At 40.4% G+C, this 22,110-nt stretch overlaps 1 protein-coding gene across 1 annotated transcript; it reads right to left on the bottom strand.

The window, feature by feature from the left end:
• Positions 1-80: 80 nt before the first annotated feature.
• ppm1ba (protein phosphatase, Mg2+/Mn2+ dependent, 1Ba) lies at positions 81-18,251 on the bottom strand. The gene is made up of 6 exons (XM_054600156.1): positions 17,924-18,251; positions 9,436-10,323; positions 8,697-8,814; positions 7,274-7,388; positions 6,641-6,698; positions 81-3,730 (listed from the first exon to the last, which is right to left on the bottom strand). Exons 2-6 carry the CDS (start codon positions 10,312-10,314, stop codon positions 3,701-3,703), a joined length of 1,200 nt encoding a protein of 399 aa, XP_054456131.1. The 5' UTR covers positions 10,315-10,323; positions 17,924-18,251; the 3' UTR covers positions 81-3,700.
• Positions 18,252-22,110: the final 3,859 nt, after the last annotated feature.

The raw sequence follows: 22,110 nt of genomic DNA on the forward strand, positions 1-22,110 counted from the left end.
AACAGTGAAAGCCTGCAAGAAGACACAAAGCCGACATTACACGTTGCCACTGGGGGGAAAAAAAGCTAAGCATTTTATATCATTTTAAACTTAAATCCATCTTTTTATTGACGTTTATGTTCACTGTATGGTCTGTAACATCACAATAGCATACTGGGAAATTAGTACAGGAAGTAAGGATGGTGTTGTCTCAGAAACCTGAAGGTGAGTTTATGTGAGTGGGTCACACATTACTCTCAAATGCACACCAGCTCATCATTTCCTTGTTCTGTCTTCAAAATACAGCATTTTTTTTTTTTTTTATAAGAGCTAAAAAGCACTGGAATAAATAAAAAAACAAGTGTGGAATTTATCATTGCCATCATAAACCTGTCAACTCTTAACAGTGTGTATATAAAGACATGACAGAAGGAGGTGGCAAAGAGAACTGGGGTTCATTTCCATCCTAAAGAGCCAACATGAGGAACGTCATGTCTGTCTTTTCCTGTTTCGTAGCCGTTTCCAATATTCTGGTGTCCTTTGCGGTTATTTCAACCCCAGCGGCCCAGAATAATGATACATTCAGGGGACAAAAGTCTCTTTGCTTAACATATCCTGAAATCAAAGCTGAACACGAGACAGGGACTATCTATTCAGGCATCGCCCAACTACAAAAGTCTCCTTTGAAAAAGAGAGAAGTCTTCCCACGTTGGTTTTGAGATTATATTCCTTAACAATAATTATTCTCACATAGTTTTTTTTTTGTTTTTTTTCCAAAAATGAAGGGAGCAAAGTGAGCTCGTTTTGTCATTAAATGACTGATGAGGAGGCTGCTGTGAAGCTGCAGTGCTGCTTGTAATCTGTCCATGCAGTGGAATCAGTGTGAATAATGAAAATTACATAAAAAAAATAAAGATAATGTTTCTTTCTTCCCTCCCTTAATTTCTCTCCAAGCCCAGTGTCTGATTTAGCTTAAACATACACCTTAAAAAAAAAAAAAGAATTGTTCAGTGTGGTGAAACCTTGAACAACGTTAAAAAGTGTTAGTGTGAATAAATTGAATTCAATATAAGAACAAGAAAAACATCAGATGTAGTGAAAAACATGAACTATTGGCGAGTTTAAACAACTGAATTTCAGTCTTAAAATATTTGTTTTTTTATCAAAAGTCAAATAAGATCCTGCTACATGTTCCACTTTCCTCCATGTTGTTCTTCCATCATCCCCTTTCCTCTCCAACGTTGTGTTTTCACCACACTGAACACGCCCACTTTTATCGCCCAGTACATCTCACACACAAAAATACACTCCTGCTTCAATCACAAAACATGCACAACTATAGAGACCCCACCCCTCCCACTCCCTCCACCACAAACAAAGAAAAAAAAATCAATCATCCCATTAAAAACAACTGCAAAAGAACTACACATTCAAGTACCTATTTGTCATATGGCATCAAGAGTAAGTGTACCACAAGAACATTAATCAGCCAACAAACTCTGTTAGGCCTATTCTCTTTCAGCACTACCACTTCAGAAAGCACAATTGAATGATTTGGAAAAAAAAAAAGTGTATATTACAGTTTTGTATTTACTTATATCCTATTGTAAATGCATCTACAGAAGAAGAAAAAAATACACATGCAAAGTATGTTTATCTACTTTGTCAATGCCCACGTTTGTTTCAAACAGACTGAAAAGAGGAGGCTTTTTATGAAATATCACTTATTAGTGTACGGGTTGAAAGAAATGAAACGGACTCCTGGTGGATCAAAGGAGTCAAACCAGGGTTTCCCCAGCAACCACCCTGTGCCTTAGAGGTAAGTCCATGAAGGGGGCATTTCTCATCAGTCCCTACAGTGTCTCCTTTACTTCATACAGTGAAACACCAAAAAAAAAAACCTACGCCTCTCTCCCAATCTGCTGTACAAGGTATATTTCATGCTCCCCTTGTTGTTTTTCTTATCCATCTAAAAGGACCACAGCCACAGTTCTCTAAAAAGCCATGTATACCAAAAAACACTAAAAAAAAGAAATTTAAAAAAAAAAGGTAAGTTTTTTTTTTTTTCAATCAAAACAAAAAGAGGCATATTTGTTTTGTTACTCGTTATTTGAGAGATAGAAAAAGGCAAGTTGTAGCACAAGCAGGATTGTGTGTGTCGAGGAGAAAGGGAGGGGGGGAGAAAGAAGAAGGTGAGGCTGGAATTTCTTTATCCCCTTACCCTGTCTTTGGAACGCTGCTGTGTGGGAACACTGTGTGTGCAACTTGGACTTTTTTGTGTTGCGTTTTAAAATTTGTCTACACCCAAAAAACGTGCAAAAACACACACAGACACACACACACACACACACACAGACACACACACACACACACACACACACACACACACAGACAGACACACACACACACACACACACACACACACATTAGGCCACAAACGAATACCATGTCTGGGAATTAAGATGAAAACAAACAAATCAAAATATATATTTATATGTATATATGTTTGTATAAATATGAATTTAATATATAACTATCTTTCTATCTCTTAAACAGTAGGCTCAAAAGCTTATGATTCTGGCAAAGTCTGCCAAAGCAAAGGACAGCGGCGTCTCTTCTGTCATATGAACAGACAGAGAAAAGAGAGAGAGAGAGAGAGAGAGAGAGAGAGGGAGAAATCAGCTGTTTATCAACATCCTATGGGAGGAGAGGAAAATGAGCGGGAGAACGTGCCAGAGTCATCACACTTGAGTTTAAACCATCTTCATGTAATTCATATCTGCAGCCAGAAACACCAGCCCCGGTCCGGTTTTTAGTTTGGACCCAGTACGGAGGATTCAGACAGACTCTCTCATTAGTGCTCCCCTTGTGTTCAGGCTTAACTCATAAGTCTTTAGAAAGCGTTGGGCTGTTTAGGGGTTTTCAAATCCAGGAGTTGTGGCAGGTTGCAAGTGTTGGGTCCCCCTATCTGAGTACCAGTAATGCCCAGAACCCCCCCCAAGCTGGCCTCAGCTGGACAGCGGAGTTTGAGATTTGTGGTGGCAGTCGCGGGCTTGTGTGGTCGATCGGCTGCCCGTCAGGTGCAAGTAAAGTTCACACTTGCATAACAAATAATGCCAAAAAAAAAAAAAAAAAAATGGTAGCCGACGACCACTTCAGTCCATTCAGTATCTTACTGACTGGAAACTGGTTTGGTAGTTGTGGCTGTTGATTTGTTAGGGCCCTCCCTTCAATCTGAATTCTGAAAAAGGCACCGCAGAGCCCCAAAGCGTTCAGAGCAAAGCTGCTCCTGTGTCTCCGTCAATCCACAACAAAAACCAACCACCACAAAGAAAAGCAAGAAAAACGAGGGGCAAGAGAAACTGTGCTTGTTTGCCTCTCTTACGTATATACTGTATATATATATATAGTTCTGCTTTCAGATATTAACGCAGTTTGTTCTTGTTTCCCCCTCGTTTTGTTCTAGAAAAAGAAACCGACTAAATCTGTTCTGCGGTCCTCCACATCGGGTGTGTTGTTTTTTTGTTGTTTTTTTTTTTAAATCCAGGATTTCTGCTTCGGATTGATCTCAGTGTGGGGAATAATAATACAACAACAAAAAAAACAAAAACAATCCCAGAGGAAGGAAAAAAAAAAAAAAAAAAAAGAAGGTGACTATGAATGTGATCCTGTGTGGAAAAGTGGTCCTGTTGTTTTGGGATCAGGCAGTTGTGCTGGACAGCTACCAGTGGTACTCCAACTCAGCTCCGCTCTGCAAGAGGGAAAGCCACAGAGAGAGGGGGGAGGAGGGGAGTAGAATATGGCAGGAAAGGAGAGATGGAGGAAGGAAGGAAAAAAGAAAAGAAGAAAAAGAAAAAGGAGGGAGAGCAGGATGAAAAAAAAAAAGCACAGTTATCAAATGTAAAAAAAAAATAAAAAAAATCATTACAGTCACATTCACTGATTCCGTTCCCCAACCTGGACTTCAAGGACAGGGTTCTTCTTCAAACAACACGACAACAGAAATAACCAAGTTGAAAAGCAGTTACAATAGCAAGTGGAAGCCAGGGAACACACTTTCAATCTCAGTATGTGGGTTTCCTTTTTCTGCAATAACACGCCACCACAACAAATCCAAGGCCTTTTTTCGTCTTATTGTGGGATCGACACAGAAACGAAGACTTCCAGACACGTGCGTGCAGTTTTGGAAAGACTGAGTGAGACAGCGATGCATGCGTGTAGGACGTTTGACGTGAGAGGGGGACGGACAGGACCAGAAGACAACGACCATCCATCCTCATTAAAGCTGGAAATCCTTCCACACACACACACACACACACACAAACACATACCCACATACACACACCCACACCTTAAAGTCACGGAGCTCCACATGCTGAAGAGTAGATCAAACCAGGGAGTAGAGACTGATGGAGTGACAGGGGGGAACATGTGGAGCAGGTCACCACTGACATGCCTGTAAGAGTGTGTGTGTGTGTGTGTGTGTGTGTGTGTGTGTGTGTGTGTGTGTGTGTGTGTGTGTGTGTGTGTGTGTGTGTAGATGAGGGGTTGGAAGAAGAGGTTGGAGGAGGGGTGTAACAGTTATATATGTGATCACTTACCAAATGAAACAGGAGGGCTGCGTTAATCAGAGGGTGAACACACAGTTAGATAAATCGATACATCCCTTATCAGTGTGTGTGAGAGAGCGGGCGTGTGTGTGTGTGTGTGTGAGAGAGCGGGCGTGTGTGTGTGTGTGTGAGAGAGCGGGCGTGTGTATGTGTGTGTGAGAGAGCGGGCGTGTGTATGTGTGTGTGAGAGAGCGGGCGTGTGTATGTGTGTGTGAGAGAGCGGGTATGTGTGTGAGAGCGGGCGTGTGTGTGTGTGTGAGAGAGCGGGCGTGTGTATGTGTGTGTGAGAGCGGGCGGGCGTGTGTGTGTGTGTGTGTGAGAGAGCGGGCGTGTGTATGTGTGTGTGTGTGTGTGTGTGTGAGAGAGCGGGCGTGTGTGTGTGTGAGAGAGCGGGCGTGTGTGTGTGTGTGTGTGTGTGTGTGTGTGTGTGTGTGTGTGTGTGTGTGTGTGTGTGTGTAAGTGTAAGTGTGTAGGTGTGTGCATCACCACACACAATTTGCTAACTACATTTTTTTTTTTAAAGAGTGGGTCAATTCCACTACTTGGGCTGTTATGATAAAATATTGTCTAAAGAAAGGGAAAAATAAATTACTCAGATTTTTTTGATTTTTTTGCAAATTTTTTCTTACAAAAACAAATATTATTATATTATTTTTTAAGTTCAAAAGTACCATCAGTAAGTATTTTCTAGCTTTTTGCACCAAATATATCAACGGGGTTTGTCGTTTTGTCACTCCAGCCAACCCACTATGTGTACAATGTTATAATAATAATAATAATAATAATAATAATGAAAATAAGACTAGCATCACATTTCCACCAGGTCTGTCACAATATTCTGCTAACAAAAACAACATTTAAATCACAATAATAATTTAGCTATAACCACAAAAAAGCTAAACTTTAAGCAGAGGAGATTGAAATCCTTTTTAATTGAGTGTGAATGTGCGTGCATGCATGTGTGTATAAGGCAAACAATCACAGTACCTCTAAGTCTTAACACACACACCAACACGACACAACAAGGTGAACCTCACCTCATCCCCAACATGAGCTACCAAACAGGAGACCACACACACACACACCACTAGCAGACACATGAACAGACATACAATAACACACCAGACATTAAAGCTAATAAACAAATGGACACGGCAATGCTAACGATTAGCAAAGTGGCCACTCAGCTGGTCCTTCCCCTCACAGACACATCTGATGAATCACGTCACCTCCCAGTTTTCAAGCCATTAAGTCAGAATCGGCTTGTTTCAGTAAACCACAGAGTGCATCAACACACACACAAGAATACATCCTCAAGTCCTTTACACACCACAGGTGCACCCACAACAACAGATCAAGGCCACACATTCACCTCCCAGTTTTCAAGCCATTAAGTCAGAATCGGCTTGTTTCTGACCACGTCGAAAAACATCAACCAATCATGATGTATAGAACGGACATAAAGTCACAACAAAGAGGCTCTGTAGTCCAATCAGGTCCCACGGCCCAAACCAGGACTGCAAACTTTACCCCTTAAACCTTGACAAAGGCAGAGTATACCAGATCTCCTCCTTCCATTCTTACCTTTCACAATAAAAGCCATTGACATATACACTGCATAACTGTTTAGCAGAGGGAGTTCAAATTAAATTGATCAAAAAGGGAACTCTATGAAACAGATAACAGTAGCCTAATAGATGAATTCATGAAAAGTTTCAATTTGAAATATATACGCAGGGGAGAATTTTTATGTCATGTGTTAAGGCCTTTAGACACAACCTGTTCAGTACAGACTCCTAAGCCCGTTATGAAGGCTGACAGGAAGGTGTGCATCATGCACTGTGCACAGGAAAAGCCAAAATAAATACAATGCACACGAACCACCAGCTTGGTCCACCAGACGGGAAAAATCAACATAAGAAGAGTAAGAGGTTTTCAGAGGCCACTGGAACTCAGATGTGTTGTATGGCCTCAAGGACTTTAGAATAAGATGCCTTTGGGAGCTCAGTCGAAGAAGGACAAAGCTCATCGTTACATATACTGATACTGACCCCATCTTCCTCTCTGTACGGGTTCAGACGGTTGTATACTGCTTCGATAACACTGCGTCTGCAGGAAAAACACAAGTGTGATTAGGTCTTTTGAGCTATTCAATTCAAATCATCAGTCAAAGCAACAACTAAGGGCGTATATTGGAAAACAAGGTACAGTAAAGGTGTAGTTTTCAAAAAGGAAAATAATCTTGATTGTATTGTAACGACTGCATACTTGGAAAAGTAGGTACAGTATCAGTCAAAAGTTTGGACACACCTTCTCATTCAATGGTTTTTCTTTATTTTTATCTTTTTCTACATTGTAGATTAATATTGAAGACATCCAAACTATGAAGGAACACATATGGAATTATGTGGTAAACAAACAAATGCTCAACAAACCAGAATATGTTTTATATTTTAGATTCTTCAAAGTAGTTGAATGAGAAGGTGTGTCCAAACTTTTGACTGGTACTGTATGTAGTCCCAATGACATAGAAAAATCTACACACACTAGATAACTGGCTTTTCTTTTAACATGACTCTCCTTGTGGTTTCATATTATTATTATTATTATACTAGATGCTAGTAACATACAAATCCTGTGTTAAAATAACAATTGAGTATCCCTTTGAGGGCGGTGGTCCTTACTTGCTGGCTAGGCCCCCGCCTGGTGGCAGCGAGGGCATGCCGATGTCGGTGGACAGGTGCCTGATCACTGCTACCAGGTCCGGAAACCCCTCCTCCCCTGGCCGGGACAGCATCTCTAAAATAACACCAGACATGTTGTTACACGAGTCAGTATTAACACAGCTGACGATGATAGCCAAGAACAGCTGAGTAAAGATGGGAGACGGGAGAGAAGATCAGAGGAGAGTGACCAAAAATGGGACAAATGAGGAGAAAAGAAGTGAATTTGTGGGAATGAGTGCATGTCTGGGGGGGGGGGGGGATGGTGACAGACAGAGGCCTGAAACTCAGTTGAGAGTGGCGTGAGGCCAGGTCAATGTTCAGCCAGAGCATTCCTCTCTCTCTCTCTCTCTCCCCCTCATTCTTTCCTTCTCTCTTTCTTTCTATCTTCCAGTATTAGAAAGTACCTGAAGCCAAACACCCGTACAAACTTTTGCATAACTTTACTTTACCCTGGAATGTGAAATTAAACCCACTTTGGAGTAGTTTTTCCCATTCTGTGGACCAAGAAAACACTGGTACCAGGTTGGTGAAACAAGACAAGTGTAAAGATTCATTTTTTGTTTGGCCAAATTCTGAAACAGCTGTCATCCCCTGGTTTTACACAAACTATCGGTAGCCAGAAAAGAGCTGATGTAACCAACAAAGACTGAAAAAGCTGCGCAGTGTTTATCACTGGGCTTCATGTCTCCATATAAAGAAAAAGTGATGAAATAAGAAAGAAAGGGACAGAAAGAAACACAGGAGGAGAGCAGGGAATCCATCCAAACAAGAGAGTGAATGTTTGAGCGAGGGAGGGAGGGGGAGAGAAAGATGCGTTCAGGGAGGAAAAAGGGAGGAGAGGAGTGAACAGGGAATAAAGACAGGGGGGGATGCTCGCTGGAATGAAAAAGGGGGTCATGATGGTGTCATTCCTCTGCTGTGAGCCGGAGATAACTTGGCTGGAGGTTAGACAGTAGAGGGCGGAGGGGTCAGTCAGTGGTGAAAACATACAAACAAACAAACAGGTGGGATTCTTCAGTTTTTTTGTCAACAAGAAAAAACCTTTCTAGGATCTAAGATAAAGACTCAGAATTCTAACTACACAATTCTAAACAATATTTTGGGCTGTTATTGGGGTTTAAAGTCCTAAAATTGTTGAAATTGATTGATATTATAATTAATAAACCAAACTTGTTTTTGTTTACTAGTAACTGAAGAGCCTATTTAATATCAAATGTCCTCATATTCACTCTAAAATAAACGTAACACTTGAATACTCGAGAGCTGTTTTCTGAACTTCCTGTAAATGAGTAACTAACATTTTTAATATATTCAAAAATCCCATTATGTTTGCACATACAGTTAAACATTGTGTTATTTTTCTCCATCCGTTCACTCTCACCTTCCACTCGAGACTCCAGATATTTGTTGAGATCAGCGTCTTTCCTCACAGCTTCCTCCGACACTTTGGGGGCGTTGGGCAAACACACTAACACAACACTCATGTTATCCCGACTCCCCTGAGACGGACGGGAGGAGACAGGAGCAGAGAAAGAGCAGGTAAGAGGAGGAGTTACTGTGTGGGGCTGAGAGAAATAATGAAGATGATTTCCTGGGTCCTAAGTAACGGAACAGTCTGCACTGTGAAGCACAGCAGGCAGTGTTGATACAGACTGATCCATTTCAATATGTTACAATATTGTAACATAAATATGCAATTTTTCCATCTGAACACCCACTATTCTTGAATTCATTGTAATAAACTGAATTTAAAAAAAAGTCTGCTCAGAACTGAAGAAACCTGCAAGAACTTTACAGCAGTCTCAAGCCTACAGAGATATGAAAAAAATAAGAGATGGTAATATAATTGTTGTCATTTTTACCTTTCCATGTTCTAAGTTCGTTAATTTCTTCTTGCTAATTTTAGGGACAACGACTTCCTGTTTAGCTAAGACAAACATGTACATAGCCCATCTCTTAATCATAAATATATTTGGAGCTGGGAATTTAAATGGCCTTCTTGGTGACACAATAACTTAAAATATTGTTTACTGATTCAACACGTTTCAATTTCTATAAGCAATAAGCAATCACAGCAAAAAACACACAACTGTAATGCTCAAAACCAAATGTGTACACACCTTGTGCAGGCAGGTGTCCACCACCTCGTTGCAGACTCTCTCCAGGTCGTCAGACACCTCAAGCCTTGATTTCACAAACTCGCACAGCTCCTCATTGGACATGACGTCCCAGATGCCGTCACATGCCAGGATCACGAACTGATCCTGTTCCGGGGCCCGGGCCATCTCGTACACTTCTGGTTCCGGGCTAACCAGCTGCTCTGTGGGGCCCTTGCCATCCACACACTTGTAATCGTAGTCCCCCAGGGCCCTCGATACGGCTAGTGACCCGTTAACCCTCTGAATCATCACCGAGCCGCCGGCATTCTGGATGCGCTCCCTCTCGCGCGGGTTGCAAGGCTTGTGGTCTTGCGTGGAGAAGCACACGTGTGAGTTGCGGTACAGGACTGCTCGGGAATCGCCGCAGTTGATGAAGAAGAAATGATCGGGAGACAGGAGGATTCCCACCGCTGTGGAGCCACTGCGGTCCATGCCGTTACGAAGGTCGGAGAAGCTGCGCATGTGCTCGTCAATCTTCAGGAAGCCTGTCCGGATCCCAGCTTTCACAGTCTCCACTGTAGGAGGAGCCAGTGCTGGGGAGACACTGGGGGAGCCGTCTGAACCGGCCTGGGAGCCTTGGGTCCCTGGGTTAGCACCAATTATGTGTTCCAGGAGATGCTTGGAGCAGTAGTTGGCGACCTTGGAGCCAGCGTGACCGTCGTACACGGCGAAAAAGCACCAGTCGGTCATACCAGGAGCAGGAAGTCCCAACACAGCTGTGTGAGCATCCTCCATCTCCACCCGCCAGCCCTGCATGGAGCTGAGCCCATAGCGCACGCCGTTGCCCTCAGCATGCAAGTTGTGCTTCTCCGTCCTGGGCTTGTCCAGGAAGGCACCCATGGCTCTGCCCTGGAGAGAGAGAGAGAAAAGGACAGACAGACACAGGATGAAAAAAAAATGAGAAACAGACACTGAACTTTAATTCAAACAGCTGAGTTAATGCAGGCCTGCACGATGTGAACAAAGAATTCTCTGATTACAATACAGAGTTTAAAATGTTAATTAAAAGCAGCTGCTTAAAAGGAAAAATGACATACAAGTATTACAAATAGTGATCTTATTCGATAAAGGATTAAGGAAGTTGCAGAGGAAAGGTCATATGAGTCATCAAAGTAGGGCTGTCTTAGACAAAAGGAATTCTTAGTCGACTATTTATTTAGTTGATTTAAGCGACAGATCTGTAAAACTGAGTTTCTCCATAAAGAATCACACAACCACTTCAAATTGTGTTTACCAGAGATGTGCTCATAGGTTTCTTGGATGTAAGCCACACTAATTATTTGACAAATGTAACAAATAACATCGTGTCTATAAAAAAAAAAAGCCCCCTCGTTCTCACACCCCCTCCCTCTGTGCCGTGTGTCGACATGTCCAGATGCCTTCCACATTGCTTTTACATGTTCATATAAGGGCTGCTCTATATAATGACAGGGTTTTCCCTTGGGCTTTTTCACCCAGATAACCCGATATGGTGAGACGGCAGAAAAGAGTACCGGAAGCTTGTGAGAAGTGCTAGTGCTCAACAAAAAGTCACTGTATTAAAAAAAAAAAAAAAAAGAGTAAAATGTAGAAGCGCCGGTACCGTGTACTGGTGAGTACTGGCCCACTTACTAACTTGTGTAACACCTAATGTATATAGTCTCTCAAATAATAGGCTACTTAAACACAAAAAATCTGAAATGAATGAAACGGCAAAAGAGCACCTACAAATATAGAATGTCATAAGTTATACTGGCGAGGTTTCATTTTGAAGTTGTAGAATCAGGTTGTGAACATAAACTAGTCTTCCACTCACAATTGAAGTGTTCTAAACTACATCTTCAGGGGCTTGAAAATGTGAACCCTACATAAGACTTGGACTGCTGAAGCTTTTAGGCATGTGTGTGTTTCTTGTACTATTTACCTAAAAGAATAATTCAGCCCAACAGTGACCATTGCTCGTAATATCCAGAGATAGCACAGCCACTTTGGTTCATGCATTTAACAGACTGAGGAGCCAGCTTAAAAGCTTCTTTGGAAAGCCAGAGCTGGCTACTAAGAGCATTTATACTCAGGATGTGTTATCAGTCAGTAATTGCACCTGCATTAGCTTAATGAACAGCATCAGGCTGCTTGATAAGAGAAAATAATTCCATATCCAGCCATGTTAATTGGTAACGTAACGTGAGAACATGAACGTATACGGTCTTATTGATTGTCACACTACTTAATGGCTTCAAAGCCTCGGAAATTGTACTCTTAACTTGTATCTTAACTCCTGAAAACATCAATAAATGCTACTTAAGAATGAGTTGTAGGAATATCTAACTTCCCGGTTTCTCACCATCTCAGATTTCTGTTGACCGATGATTTAAAGGACAAAAGGTGATTGCATGGTTCAGATTTTATCATCAAAAATGAAATAATAAACACGACCTTGCAGTAGATAAAGGGGAGACCATCCCATGACTTGACACATGAGCATTTAGTCCACCATTTTTAGCCTCATTGACCATACAGATAAACATTAATTCATAACAGAGCAAGCTTTTTACACCGACCGTATGACAGCTTGCACTTCGCTCACATTGTATGTGCTTCGCTGACTTTCACATGCATCCTGTTGCCCGCTTGAGGGTAAAGATGTCAACGGTTAACCGCAGAGAGGTTTTGTCAGCAGAGAGGTTTTGTCAGCGATCAAGCTATTTAGAAAAAATATGAGCTGATAATTATTGGTGTCCGCTTGATTGAAAATTATCAAAATTCGGCAAGAAACTTCAGCAAAGCAAACAGAAAGTAAAAGGAAAATCATACACAACAAAAAACTTGAAATTCCAGAAACTCCTTATCGATAGTGCTTCGAAATGCGACGCCAAGCTCATTCAGTGCCAACAATGCTGGTTTAAATTTTTGAATCATTGAAATGATTAAGCAGATCTATAAGCAACATGTGACATGAGGTGAAATTAAATGTGCGACTGTGTGAAATGTGTTTTAAGTATAATGATTCCTTTCACATTTTTATTTCTACAAACAGGCCTCAACTCACCACCTGCGTTACCAATTTCCCCCATCTACATAACGTTCATATGCATTGGTCAGAGTTTCCGCACGTTCTTCAGTCTAGTTTGCTCTATGTTAAGGTTGATGATAAGTCATCATCCACACCATGTGTTTTCCATACATACTTATATTTCCATATATATATATATCCATATATATATATATATATACACACACACATATATACCAGCATACATAACTTGTAACGCCTGATGTAAGCACAGAGAACTCCTGGGAGTGACGTCACCCAGTCTGATGTCTCCATAGTTACGCAACTTGGAGTGGCAGCTGAGTAGTTGCCATAGCAACGTAAGCAGTAAATGGTGGTGGTGGTGATTGCAGCATGCAACAAGAGAAGTGTACAACCATGCCACTGTGTGAGTGTGTGTGTGTGTGTGTGTGTGTGTGTGTGTGTGTGTGTGTGTGTGTGTGTGTGTGTGTGTGTGTGTGTGTGTGTGTGTGTGTGTGTGATTGCATATCTTCATGAGGCCATTAATGGAAAGCAGATGCATTCCTTTGTTACATCTCACTCTCAACAAAAGGTGACAGAACTGACCTGGCCCTGATTTACTCACACCACCAAATTGTTTCTCTCACACGGCCCTCTTGGCAAGATGAAGTGAACGGCTGATTCTGTTTGAGGGTGAAGGATAAAGAGCTCACAGACAGACAGGCCCACAGGTCTCAGACTTCAGGCAAGCAGGGTAGCTTTAACTCGCTAACTCAATTTACCAGTCAGCTGCTGATGGGATCCACGCAGGGCCAGATTAGCCTGTCAAACACAGACTGCACACAGGAGTGAACTACCGCTAACACATTAGCTCTTCCTCTCTCTCCCTTTATTCTGGCAGGCAGTCAGGGCTGTGTATCGTATATATATATATAAAATCCTGATGCAAGTACCAATACCAGATCCCTTAGAGTGATACTGATACCAATAGAGTACTTCATTTGATACCTATTATGTTCTACTTTATTCGATACCAATCATGTAAACGGAAGCATGAAGTTGCGTAAAATGCAACCACCATTGCATTTCTTTTTGTTTCAGTGTGGTTTAACACAATTTGATAAAAGTACAATGAGTCACCTAGTAAACAGGCAATGTGAAATAAAGTGCGCTGGAGTACTTTTGACAGGGGAGCAGCCGAGTGAACATTTTTTGTATCTATTTGCGGTTTACATTTCTGGTTTAAAAAAAACAATACTGAGAGCTTAGGGTACATTTTAAAATAATCAATTTCTACTCATGTGTTTGTATGGCCATTTAGGCAGGGGATCAGGTTTTCACTGAATAAGTACGGTGCGGTTCTGGAGAAAAATAGGCCCTGAAATCTTTTGAATCTCAAGTCAGACGTTGATCGATAAAGAATAAGAATAATCACTTATTTTATTATCGTAACTTCTAACAGTGAAATGTGAAAACAGCTCTTGACTCATTCAACATATGACACCAATTTAAAGAAGCTGCATTTCAAACAATGTATAACAAACTCATTCTAGCCGTATGAACAGTCCTGATTTAAGGCTTCGCTTAAAACCTTCGGGGCTTAAGCCATGTAAGCCTGCACCTGGCGCTGCCTATGATTACATTTTATTAGCCAGATCCACATTTGAAAGAGTAAAAACTCAAGGTATCTGGAACTGCCCTTTGTTAATAAATTGTTTTTAACTAAAATGGAATCAGTTGTACCACACTATACGGGCTCTCTTTTTACAAATTGGAGCGGTAGAACTAACGGATATTTAAGATCCCCCTCTTTGATGACTCATCATTGAAGTCGCATCAGAAGCAGTCAGTTTCCCAGAACGAGTGCTCTTTGAACAGACTGCTTCAGCCATCGTCAGCGCTGTGGCGTCGGGGAAGCTGCAGCCGTTATTTGAGAGGAGTCTATCAGACCGCTATCAGAATAACCAAAGAGGAAATGTGTCATGTTATACTAAACTGTGAGTGGTTTCTCTGTACCAAGAAGAGTTTGTGTATGTACCAGCTCTCTCTATAAAGAAACCTGGACTGCCTTCAATTCGACTCCAACAGTGAGATCTAGCGCGTGCCAGAGGGATGAATGGCTTGTAATTGCATTGGTTCAATATTTACCATGCACTAAATGCTTTAAAAGCAATCTCAATTCCTGTAGGGCAAACGGTGACAACACGTGCAATGTGTTTGCATATCACAACAGACAATAAAACAAATCCAGATAGCTCAGTGAACCTGTGTGTGCCTTGGTCACAATTACGGCGTCTTACAGTCAAGATTCTACTGGCCAGCTGACATCACTGAGAGTCACAAACAAGATGTGTGTTTATCTTAATTACAAATGTCCTTATGTAAGTGAATAACCCTTTGGAAAGAGAATGGTGAGCATAATATGAATATGACAATGTGATATAGGCTACAAAAGTAATTTACAAAAAGGTTTTAACACACCTCAGTATCATGGATAATAATGCATATCCTAGATGTCATCAGTTTAAACAGGGAGTTTTTATGCTGGCTAACTCTAAAATAGATTACAGTGTCATCAGAAAATGAATCTGCAACTCAGTCTTTTTTCTGTTCAGACACAAGCACACAACTCATCCATCTCCACCTCTTGGCATTTGACAAAAGTTCATCTTTGAGTTATTTCGAGCTCGCCCATTATCACCATCTGTATCTGTAAGTGATTCAATCAACAGACACGACCCAAATTTGTATAGATAAATGCCTTTGCACAGGCCGATAGGAGTCACGGGCTAAAACAGCTAGTGCAGGATTTCACATCAAGGTGCCAACACAAACATGCCACTGATGACGCAGCCATTTCTGGAACACACCGTCACACAAACCGAGCGCACAGCCACATACACATCAACAACCCAATAAAAATACCCACAACAAGGCAATAAAACAAAGTTAATTCCTGTACTGGTGTTTCACGAGCACCGGATGGGAATGCAGAGCATGTGGGAACTTTGTTTTCTAGTGACATAAGACTCTGCTATGCACATTGACTGCAAATAATAGAATATCCATGTTATAGCAACAACATATGGGAATAAAATGGTGTTAAATAAATTAGCTTTTGGTCCTTTCTGGTATTGTATGTGGTATGGTCTCTGGTTTATGCTCTTAGATGCTTGTTTAAGAAAGGAGATGCACTTATGACTTCTGGTGACTAGTAGTTCTCTTGAATACCTATGTTGAATACATTTATTGCAACTCACTACTTGCCGGAGCCCCGGCGTCGGGCATCAGACCTCTGGAGCTTATCCAGAAAGCTGCAGCTCGTCTGGTGTTCAATCGCCCCAAGTTCTCCCACACAACTTCCCTTCTCCGTTCTCTACACTGGCTCCCTGTAAGAGCTCGCATCCAGTTTAAGACTCTGGTGCTAGCCTACAGGGCAGTGAAAGGAACAGCTCCTTCCTATCTCCAGGCCTTGGTCAAGCCCTACACCCCCGCCCGACCACTTCGCTCTGCGATTGGTTGCCCCCGTCGCTTAGACGTCCCTGCGGCCGATCGACCCGGTCACGGCTTTTTTCTGTCCTGGCAGTGGTGGAATGAACTCCCCACTGACGTCAGGACAGCAGAGTCGCTGCCCATCTTCAAACTCACCCCTTCAAGAAGTACTACCCTGAGCCTTCCACTTAGCACTTATTGTATTCGTATTAGTTTGTTGCACTTATTGTATTCGTATTAGTTTGTTGCACGTATTGTATTCATATTAGTTTGTTGCACTTATTGTATTCGTATTAGTTTGTTGCACTTATTGTATTCATATTAGTTTGTTGCACTTATTGTATTCGTATTAGTTTGTTGCACTTATTGTATTCGTATTAGTTTGTTTCTGTACTTTTGCTCTGGTTTATGCTCTTAGATGCTTGTTTAAGAAAGGAGATGCACTTATGACTTCTGGTGACTAGTAGTTCTCTTGAATACCTATGTTGAATACACTTAACTCCAACATCCTTGCGGTTCCCCGGACAAAGCTGGCAACCATGGGAGATCGTGCCTTCTCTTCGCTGGGGCCACGCCTATGTAATAAGCTCCCGGAGAAGATCAGGGCCTTAAGACTCCCTCACCGTTTTTAAATCAAATCTTAAAACTCACCTGTTCCTCTCTGCCTTCCCCTAAGGTCTTGGCTTTGTGTAGTTTAGATTGCATTTCTTGGGTAGATTTTATTATGATTAAATGAATTCATTTATCTTGTTTTTTTTTTATTTGCTTTTAGCGTTTTACTATCCAATTTGATTATTGTGATTGTTTTACCCTGTACAGCACCGTGAGATTTAATTGTATTTTAAAGTGTGCTATATAAATAAAATCCATTATTATTATTATTATTATTACTTATTGTAAGTCGCTTTAGATAAAAACATCTGCTAAAAGACTGTAATGTAATAATGTAATGGTGTCAATAACAACCTCAATTCATTTCAGTGTGGTGCATCTTGACACAAACCATCAGTGGCATGGATTTACCTCTGGGCCACCATGAAAGAAAAACAAAAGAGGTATTATTAGTGCAAAGATGTGATATTATATTACTGTTCTATCTTTATTTTGTTGTATAGTATGTGTATTTATTGTCTGTGTAGTTGTATAGTATGTGTATTTATTGTCTGTGTAGTTGTATAGTATGTGTATTTATTGTCTGTGTCTGTGTAGTTGTATAGTATGTGTATTTATTGTCTGTGTAGTTGTATAGTATGTGTATTTATTGTCTGTGTAGTTGTATAGTATGTGTATTTATTGTCTGTGTCTGTGTAGTTGTATAGTATGTGTATTTATTGTCTGTGTAGTTGTATATGTGTATTTATGTGTAGTTGTTTATTGTATTTATTGTCTGTGTAGTTGTATAGTATGTGTATTTATTGTCTGTGTAGTTGTATAGTATGTGTATTTATTGTCTGTGTCTGTGTAGTTGTATAGTATGTGTATTTATTGTCTGTGTAGTTGTATAGTATGTGTATTTATTGTCTGTGTAGTTGTATAGTATGTGTATTTATTGTCTGTGTCTGTGTAGTTGAGCTGCTGCAACACTTGAATTTCCCCATGGGGATCAATAAAGGAATAATAATAATAATAATAATAATTAAGCAAATATACCCCCCCCCCCCCCCCCCCCCAAAAAAAAAAAAAAATATGATAAAAAAAATAGGTGTTTTAACATTTAAACCCCTGGTGCTCCAGCACAATCACAAAGGTCACCACCAACAACATGTCAATCACTTTATAGAATTGGAACCCCTGCGTGACGTCACGTTACCCTAACAACCAGCAGTAGAACGTTCGCTCAATGTCAGTTGGGCCCCCCCCCAATTTGAATTTGAAAATGAGGCTACTTGTGATGCTAACATGCTAGCTTAGCTCACAGTTGTCAAAAGCATGCGTTAGCCAATGTTTGTGTGAGACGTTACTTACTTTGTAGCACAATGACTATCTGTGAGTCCTTTGTTGTTGTGGCTTCAGCGGCGGGTCTGCTCACCCAGCAGGCTTCCGAATCAAAGGCTTAGCCCTCGTTAGTGTTAGCCACTTTCGTTTCTCGGCCCCTTGCTCGTCAGCTAGCTTTGATTAAGCTAGCCAGCATTTCACACGATCAGTTCTGCTTTCAGCATGTCTCTGCATCGGAACAAGGCTTTTATGTACATGTTTTGGCACCGCATAAATAACCTCTACGTAAGCTGTCGGTTGAACTGGAAAAAACAATCGTTTCGGCGAGATGTGTCTATGATTTGAGCGGCTAGCTAATTGTGGCTAAAGCTAAATGTATGAGGCAGATGACGTTCTTTTCAACATGCAGTTAGGGGAGGGGCGCAATCATTTCGCTCTCTCCTGTGATTGGACAATAGCTGATTCGAAGCTGAGCTGTGATTGGTTCAGAGATACGTCAGTCAGACATAGGGGAGACCAAGACCCATATAAAGACAGAGTGGCGTCAACAAAATTTCAAAATGCTTTCAGATGATTGAAATGGGACAGCTCTTTAATCAGATGTATTAATAATAACTTTATAATAATAACTTTATAATAATAACTTTATTTATATAGCGTCTTTAAAAGCATAGTTTACAAAGGGCTTTGACAGACAAAGCAGTAAAAGCAAGGCAATAAAACAACAGAAAGCTCAAAAATGTACAATGTTTTAACAAGGTAAAACCAATTGATACAATAGAAATTAACTAACAAATAAATATATAATTATTTAGTAAAATTATTTGGTAAAATTATTTAGTAAAAATTTAGTAAAAGTATTTAGTAAAAAATAAAATTATTTAGTAAAATTATTTAGTAAAATTATTTGGTAAAATTATTTAGTAAAATTATTTAGTAAAATTATTTAGTAAAAAAAAAATTACTTAAATTCACTTAAAAGCCAGTTTGTAAAATTTGGTTTTAAGAAGGGATTTAAAAGAGATTACTGATTCTGCAAGCCTTATCTCCTCAGGCAGGTCGTTTCAAAGCCGAGGGGCCCCGTTGGCGAAAGCACGATCGCCTTTGGTTTATAGCCTCGACTTTGGAACAGCCAGAAGGGCCCCACCTGAGGATCTAAGGCTGCGAGCTGGCTCATAAGGGGGTCAACATTTCTGCTATTTATTGTGGGGCCTGACCCATACGTGGTTTAAAAGTGATCAGTGAAATCTTAAAATCAATTCTAAAACGAGCCAATGAAGAGAAGCCAGGATCAAGTGAAAATGTTACCTGTTAATTTATGTACCATATTTGACCCTCAATGTTCCTGTGTAAATTGAATATGCCAGGCTAAACTTGCCATATTTTTTGTTTAATTATTTATATATTTTTTGGCTTCCACGCTTCCACTGGTAAGTAATTGCATTCGTAGATGTTGGTAGAAATTGGTTCAAACTGAAAAACAGAAATGCTATTTTTGCCTATTGTATTTAATAAATTAATCTATTTATGATATGCATATAAAGGTACGACATACGTATTCAGATACATGCATTTTGTGGTTTTTTTAAGTAAATTGAGCTCAAATTTGAGCATTAGTAAGTGTAAAAGCTAGAATTGCCTTGTTGACATATTTTAGGCTAAAGTTCCCTTGTTTTTAGGCCAGATTTAGTGGCATCTAGTGGTGAGGTCGCAGATTGCAAGCAACAACATACTCCTTTATTCACTCCTCCCTTTCTAAGCTAGCGGAGAACTACGGTGGCCCTCTGGTAGTGATAGGTATCTTAAGACTTTATTACTATAAGGAGCTACTCTGTTCTTTTTCATAATGAAATAATTCCTTTAAAAACAATTTAGAATTAAAAAAATACATTCAGAAAAGAAAAAAAAGTGATTTATTGATAAGATATAACTAAATATTGTTTCTAGTGCAGCGACAGTAATGTTTACAACCGCAAAGTCACTATAAAAAAAAAGTCATTCATAATTCCTGGAAACAAATCTAAAATGTCAATAAATAAGTATATAAATGATAATAATGAATAAAGAAGTACATAGACATCAGATAGTATGTCATTCTTCCTGACCTCTGTCCTCCTGGCTGCTTTGTCTCAGCCAGCAGAGAAGTTTACAAGAACAAACATAGATAAACAGACTACAGACGGACAGCTTTTGCTTTAGCTTGTTTGTAAAAAAAAAAAGAAAAAAAGCTTTTGGACGAATTTTTGTTCTGTGCTCGTGTAAACATAGCAGCAGCGGATAAGAGACTCCGTACAGACATGACTGAATTAGGTTTTGCTTTCGTCTACATGTTCATGTTTGTTGAACAGTTGTAATGAAAATATATTGGCTTTTTACTCACAATTACTTTATTGTATTCACCTCACCTGGTTCACTTCAGTGTCTCCATTGCGGACTCTCTGCCTCTGCTCTGAATGCTTGCTTATTGCCATGTGTTTATACTCGTGTGTATTTTGTGTGTGTAGTTGGACGAGCTCAGCCCGACATAGAGAGCTGAGGAGATACTCGCGACAACGTGATACATTTTCTTAGCCAAAAAAGAATTTGGCGAAGAGATTTACTTAATCAGGTCAGGTTCTGCTGGGGCATCTTGGACTAATGACCTCAGTATTTCTAATATCCTGGCTACGGCCCTGGGAGTTCTAAATATCTTTTGTTCAGCTCTATCATGTCTTCATAAACCCCAGGAGAACAGACTTAACGTATCCTGTGTAGCCTGAGATTCTGAATAATCTATCAGCAAGATGACAGGCTTACTGAATGAATGATATTGTAACGCAAAATAAGAATTTTGATTAGAGATGTTTAACTCTATGAGAAGTCCTCAGACACGTTATACTGAACTATTTATGTTTAATGTACTTGATTTCATCCAGATGGAGTATTTCTTGGAAGATCAGCCAAAAGCTATAGAATGTATAAATAAAACACAAGAAGTCAAAAGCAGAGGCACAAACTATTGGCTTAAAAAAGATTATGAAGGTTACAAAAAGGGAAAAAGAAAGAAGGAGCCTGTCTTAAGGAGCATAGACCACAGCCAGACTCCATTAAAAACACAGTACAGTGCTTGATATTTCTTGCTTCTCTCTGGGCTCTGTAGGCTTCACTGAGAGGTAATAGCTCAGCATTGCCCACCTTCCGTCCCAGGACACAATCCTGTAACTGCTTGTCTACTGAATGATTGCAAAATGAATCACAAAGAAAGAAAGAATAACCCTTTTTCCTGATGCCTTTCACAAATATGGCTGCAGGCCATCCACAGTATGAAATCCAAGCCACTTGAAAGAATATTGTTCTATGTTTTCTATAGTTTGAACAAAATAATCCTCGCAGATTTTTTAAACACGCTCTCCACCTGTGTACCACTTTTTCCTGCATATTTCCGCCACTGTATACGATTAATTTACCGATGGGTTCACAGCTCCTGCACCAGGCACTTGTTTATTTTGCCACCTACATTATATAAATGAGGTGAAACACACACACATACACTTTGTGTTGAAGGAGGCCACACGCTTGAATGTTGAATTGTTTTTTTTATCAGCTGCTTAATATACGAAAGAGAGGTTTCTTTATCATTATTTTTCTCTGCAGATCAGCACAAGTTAGCAGAGTAAACACTGAGTTAAGTGCCTCCGCTGCTTTTTCTCTGCTTGTATGAAATCACCCCATGTCTGATCCTCTCTGCAGAGTGCCGCAATCACGCCTTGCCTTGCCCTCCACTCTTCAAACACGAGAGCACTTGAAAAGCTGATTTCCTGCTCCTCAGAGGGAGCGGGTTTCTTTTGTCAACTGAGGAGCCAGGTCAAAACAATAATTGTTGGCAAATCGTGCCTGAAAATATACAATGCTCATTTGATTTACATGTCATTTTCATAAGTCTTCTCCTCAAGCCTCCTTAAAAAGCGTGCGATGTTACATCAGGGCTTTATTGGATGTTTGTGAGGGCAAATCAATTTCATTTCCTGGATATAATGTATAGTGTTTATGTGTGTGTGTGTGTGTGTGTGAGAGCGAAAAAGAGAACGTACACCACAACCACTTACACATACATTGGCCTATTAATGCACGTTATGTGAGGGGGCAGGCTGCGCCCCATGCTTAATGGGATTACAGTCATTAACCAACTGTTTACTTAATGGGAGAGGACCTCTCTCTCTTGTTTTGTTTCTGATTCT

This window comes from Anoplopoma fimbria, chromosome 6 (genome assembly GCF_027596085.1).
Source record: "Anoplopoma fimbria isolate UVic2021 breed Golden Eagle Sablefish chromosome 6, Afim_UVic_2022, whole genome shotgun sequence".
Lineage (NCBI taxonomy): Eukaryota > Metazoa > Chordata > Actinopteri > Perciformes > Anoplopomatidae > Anoplopoma > Anoplopoma fimbria.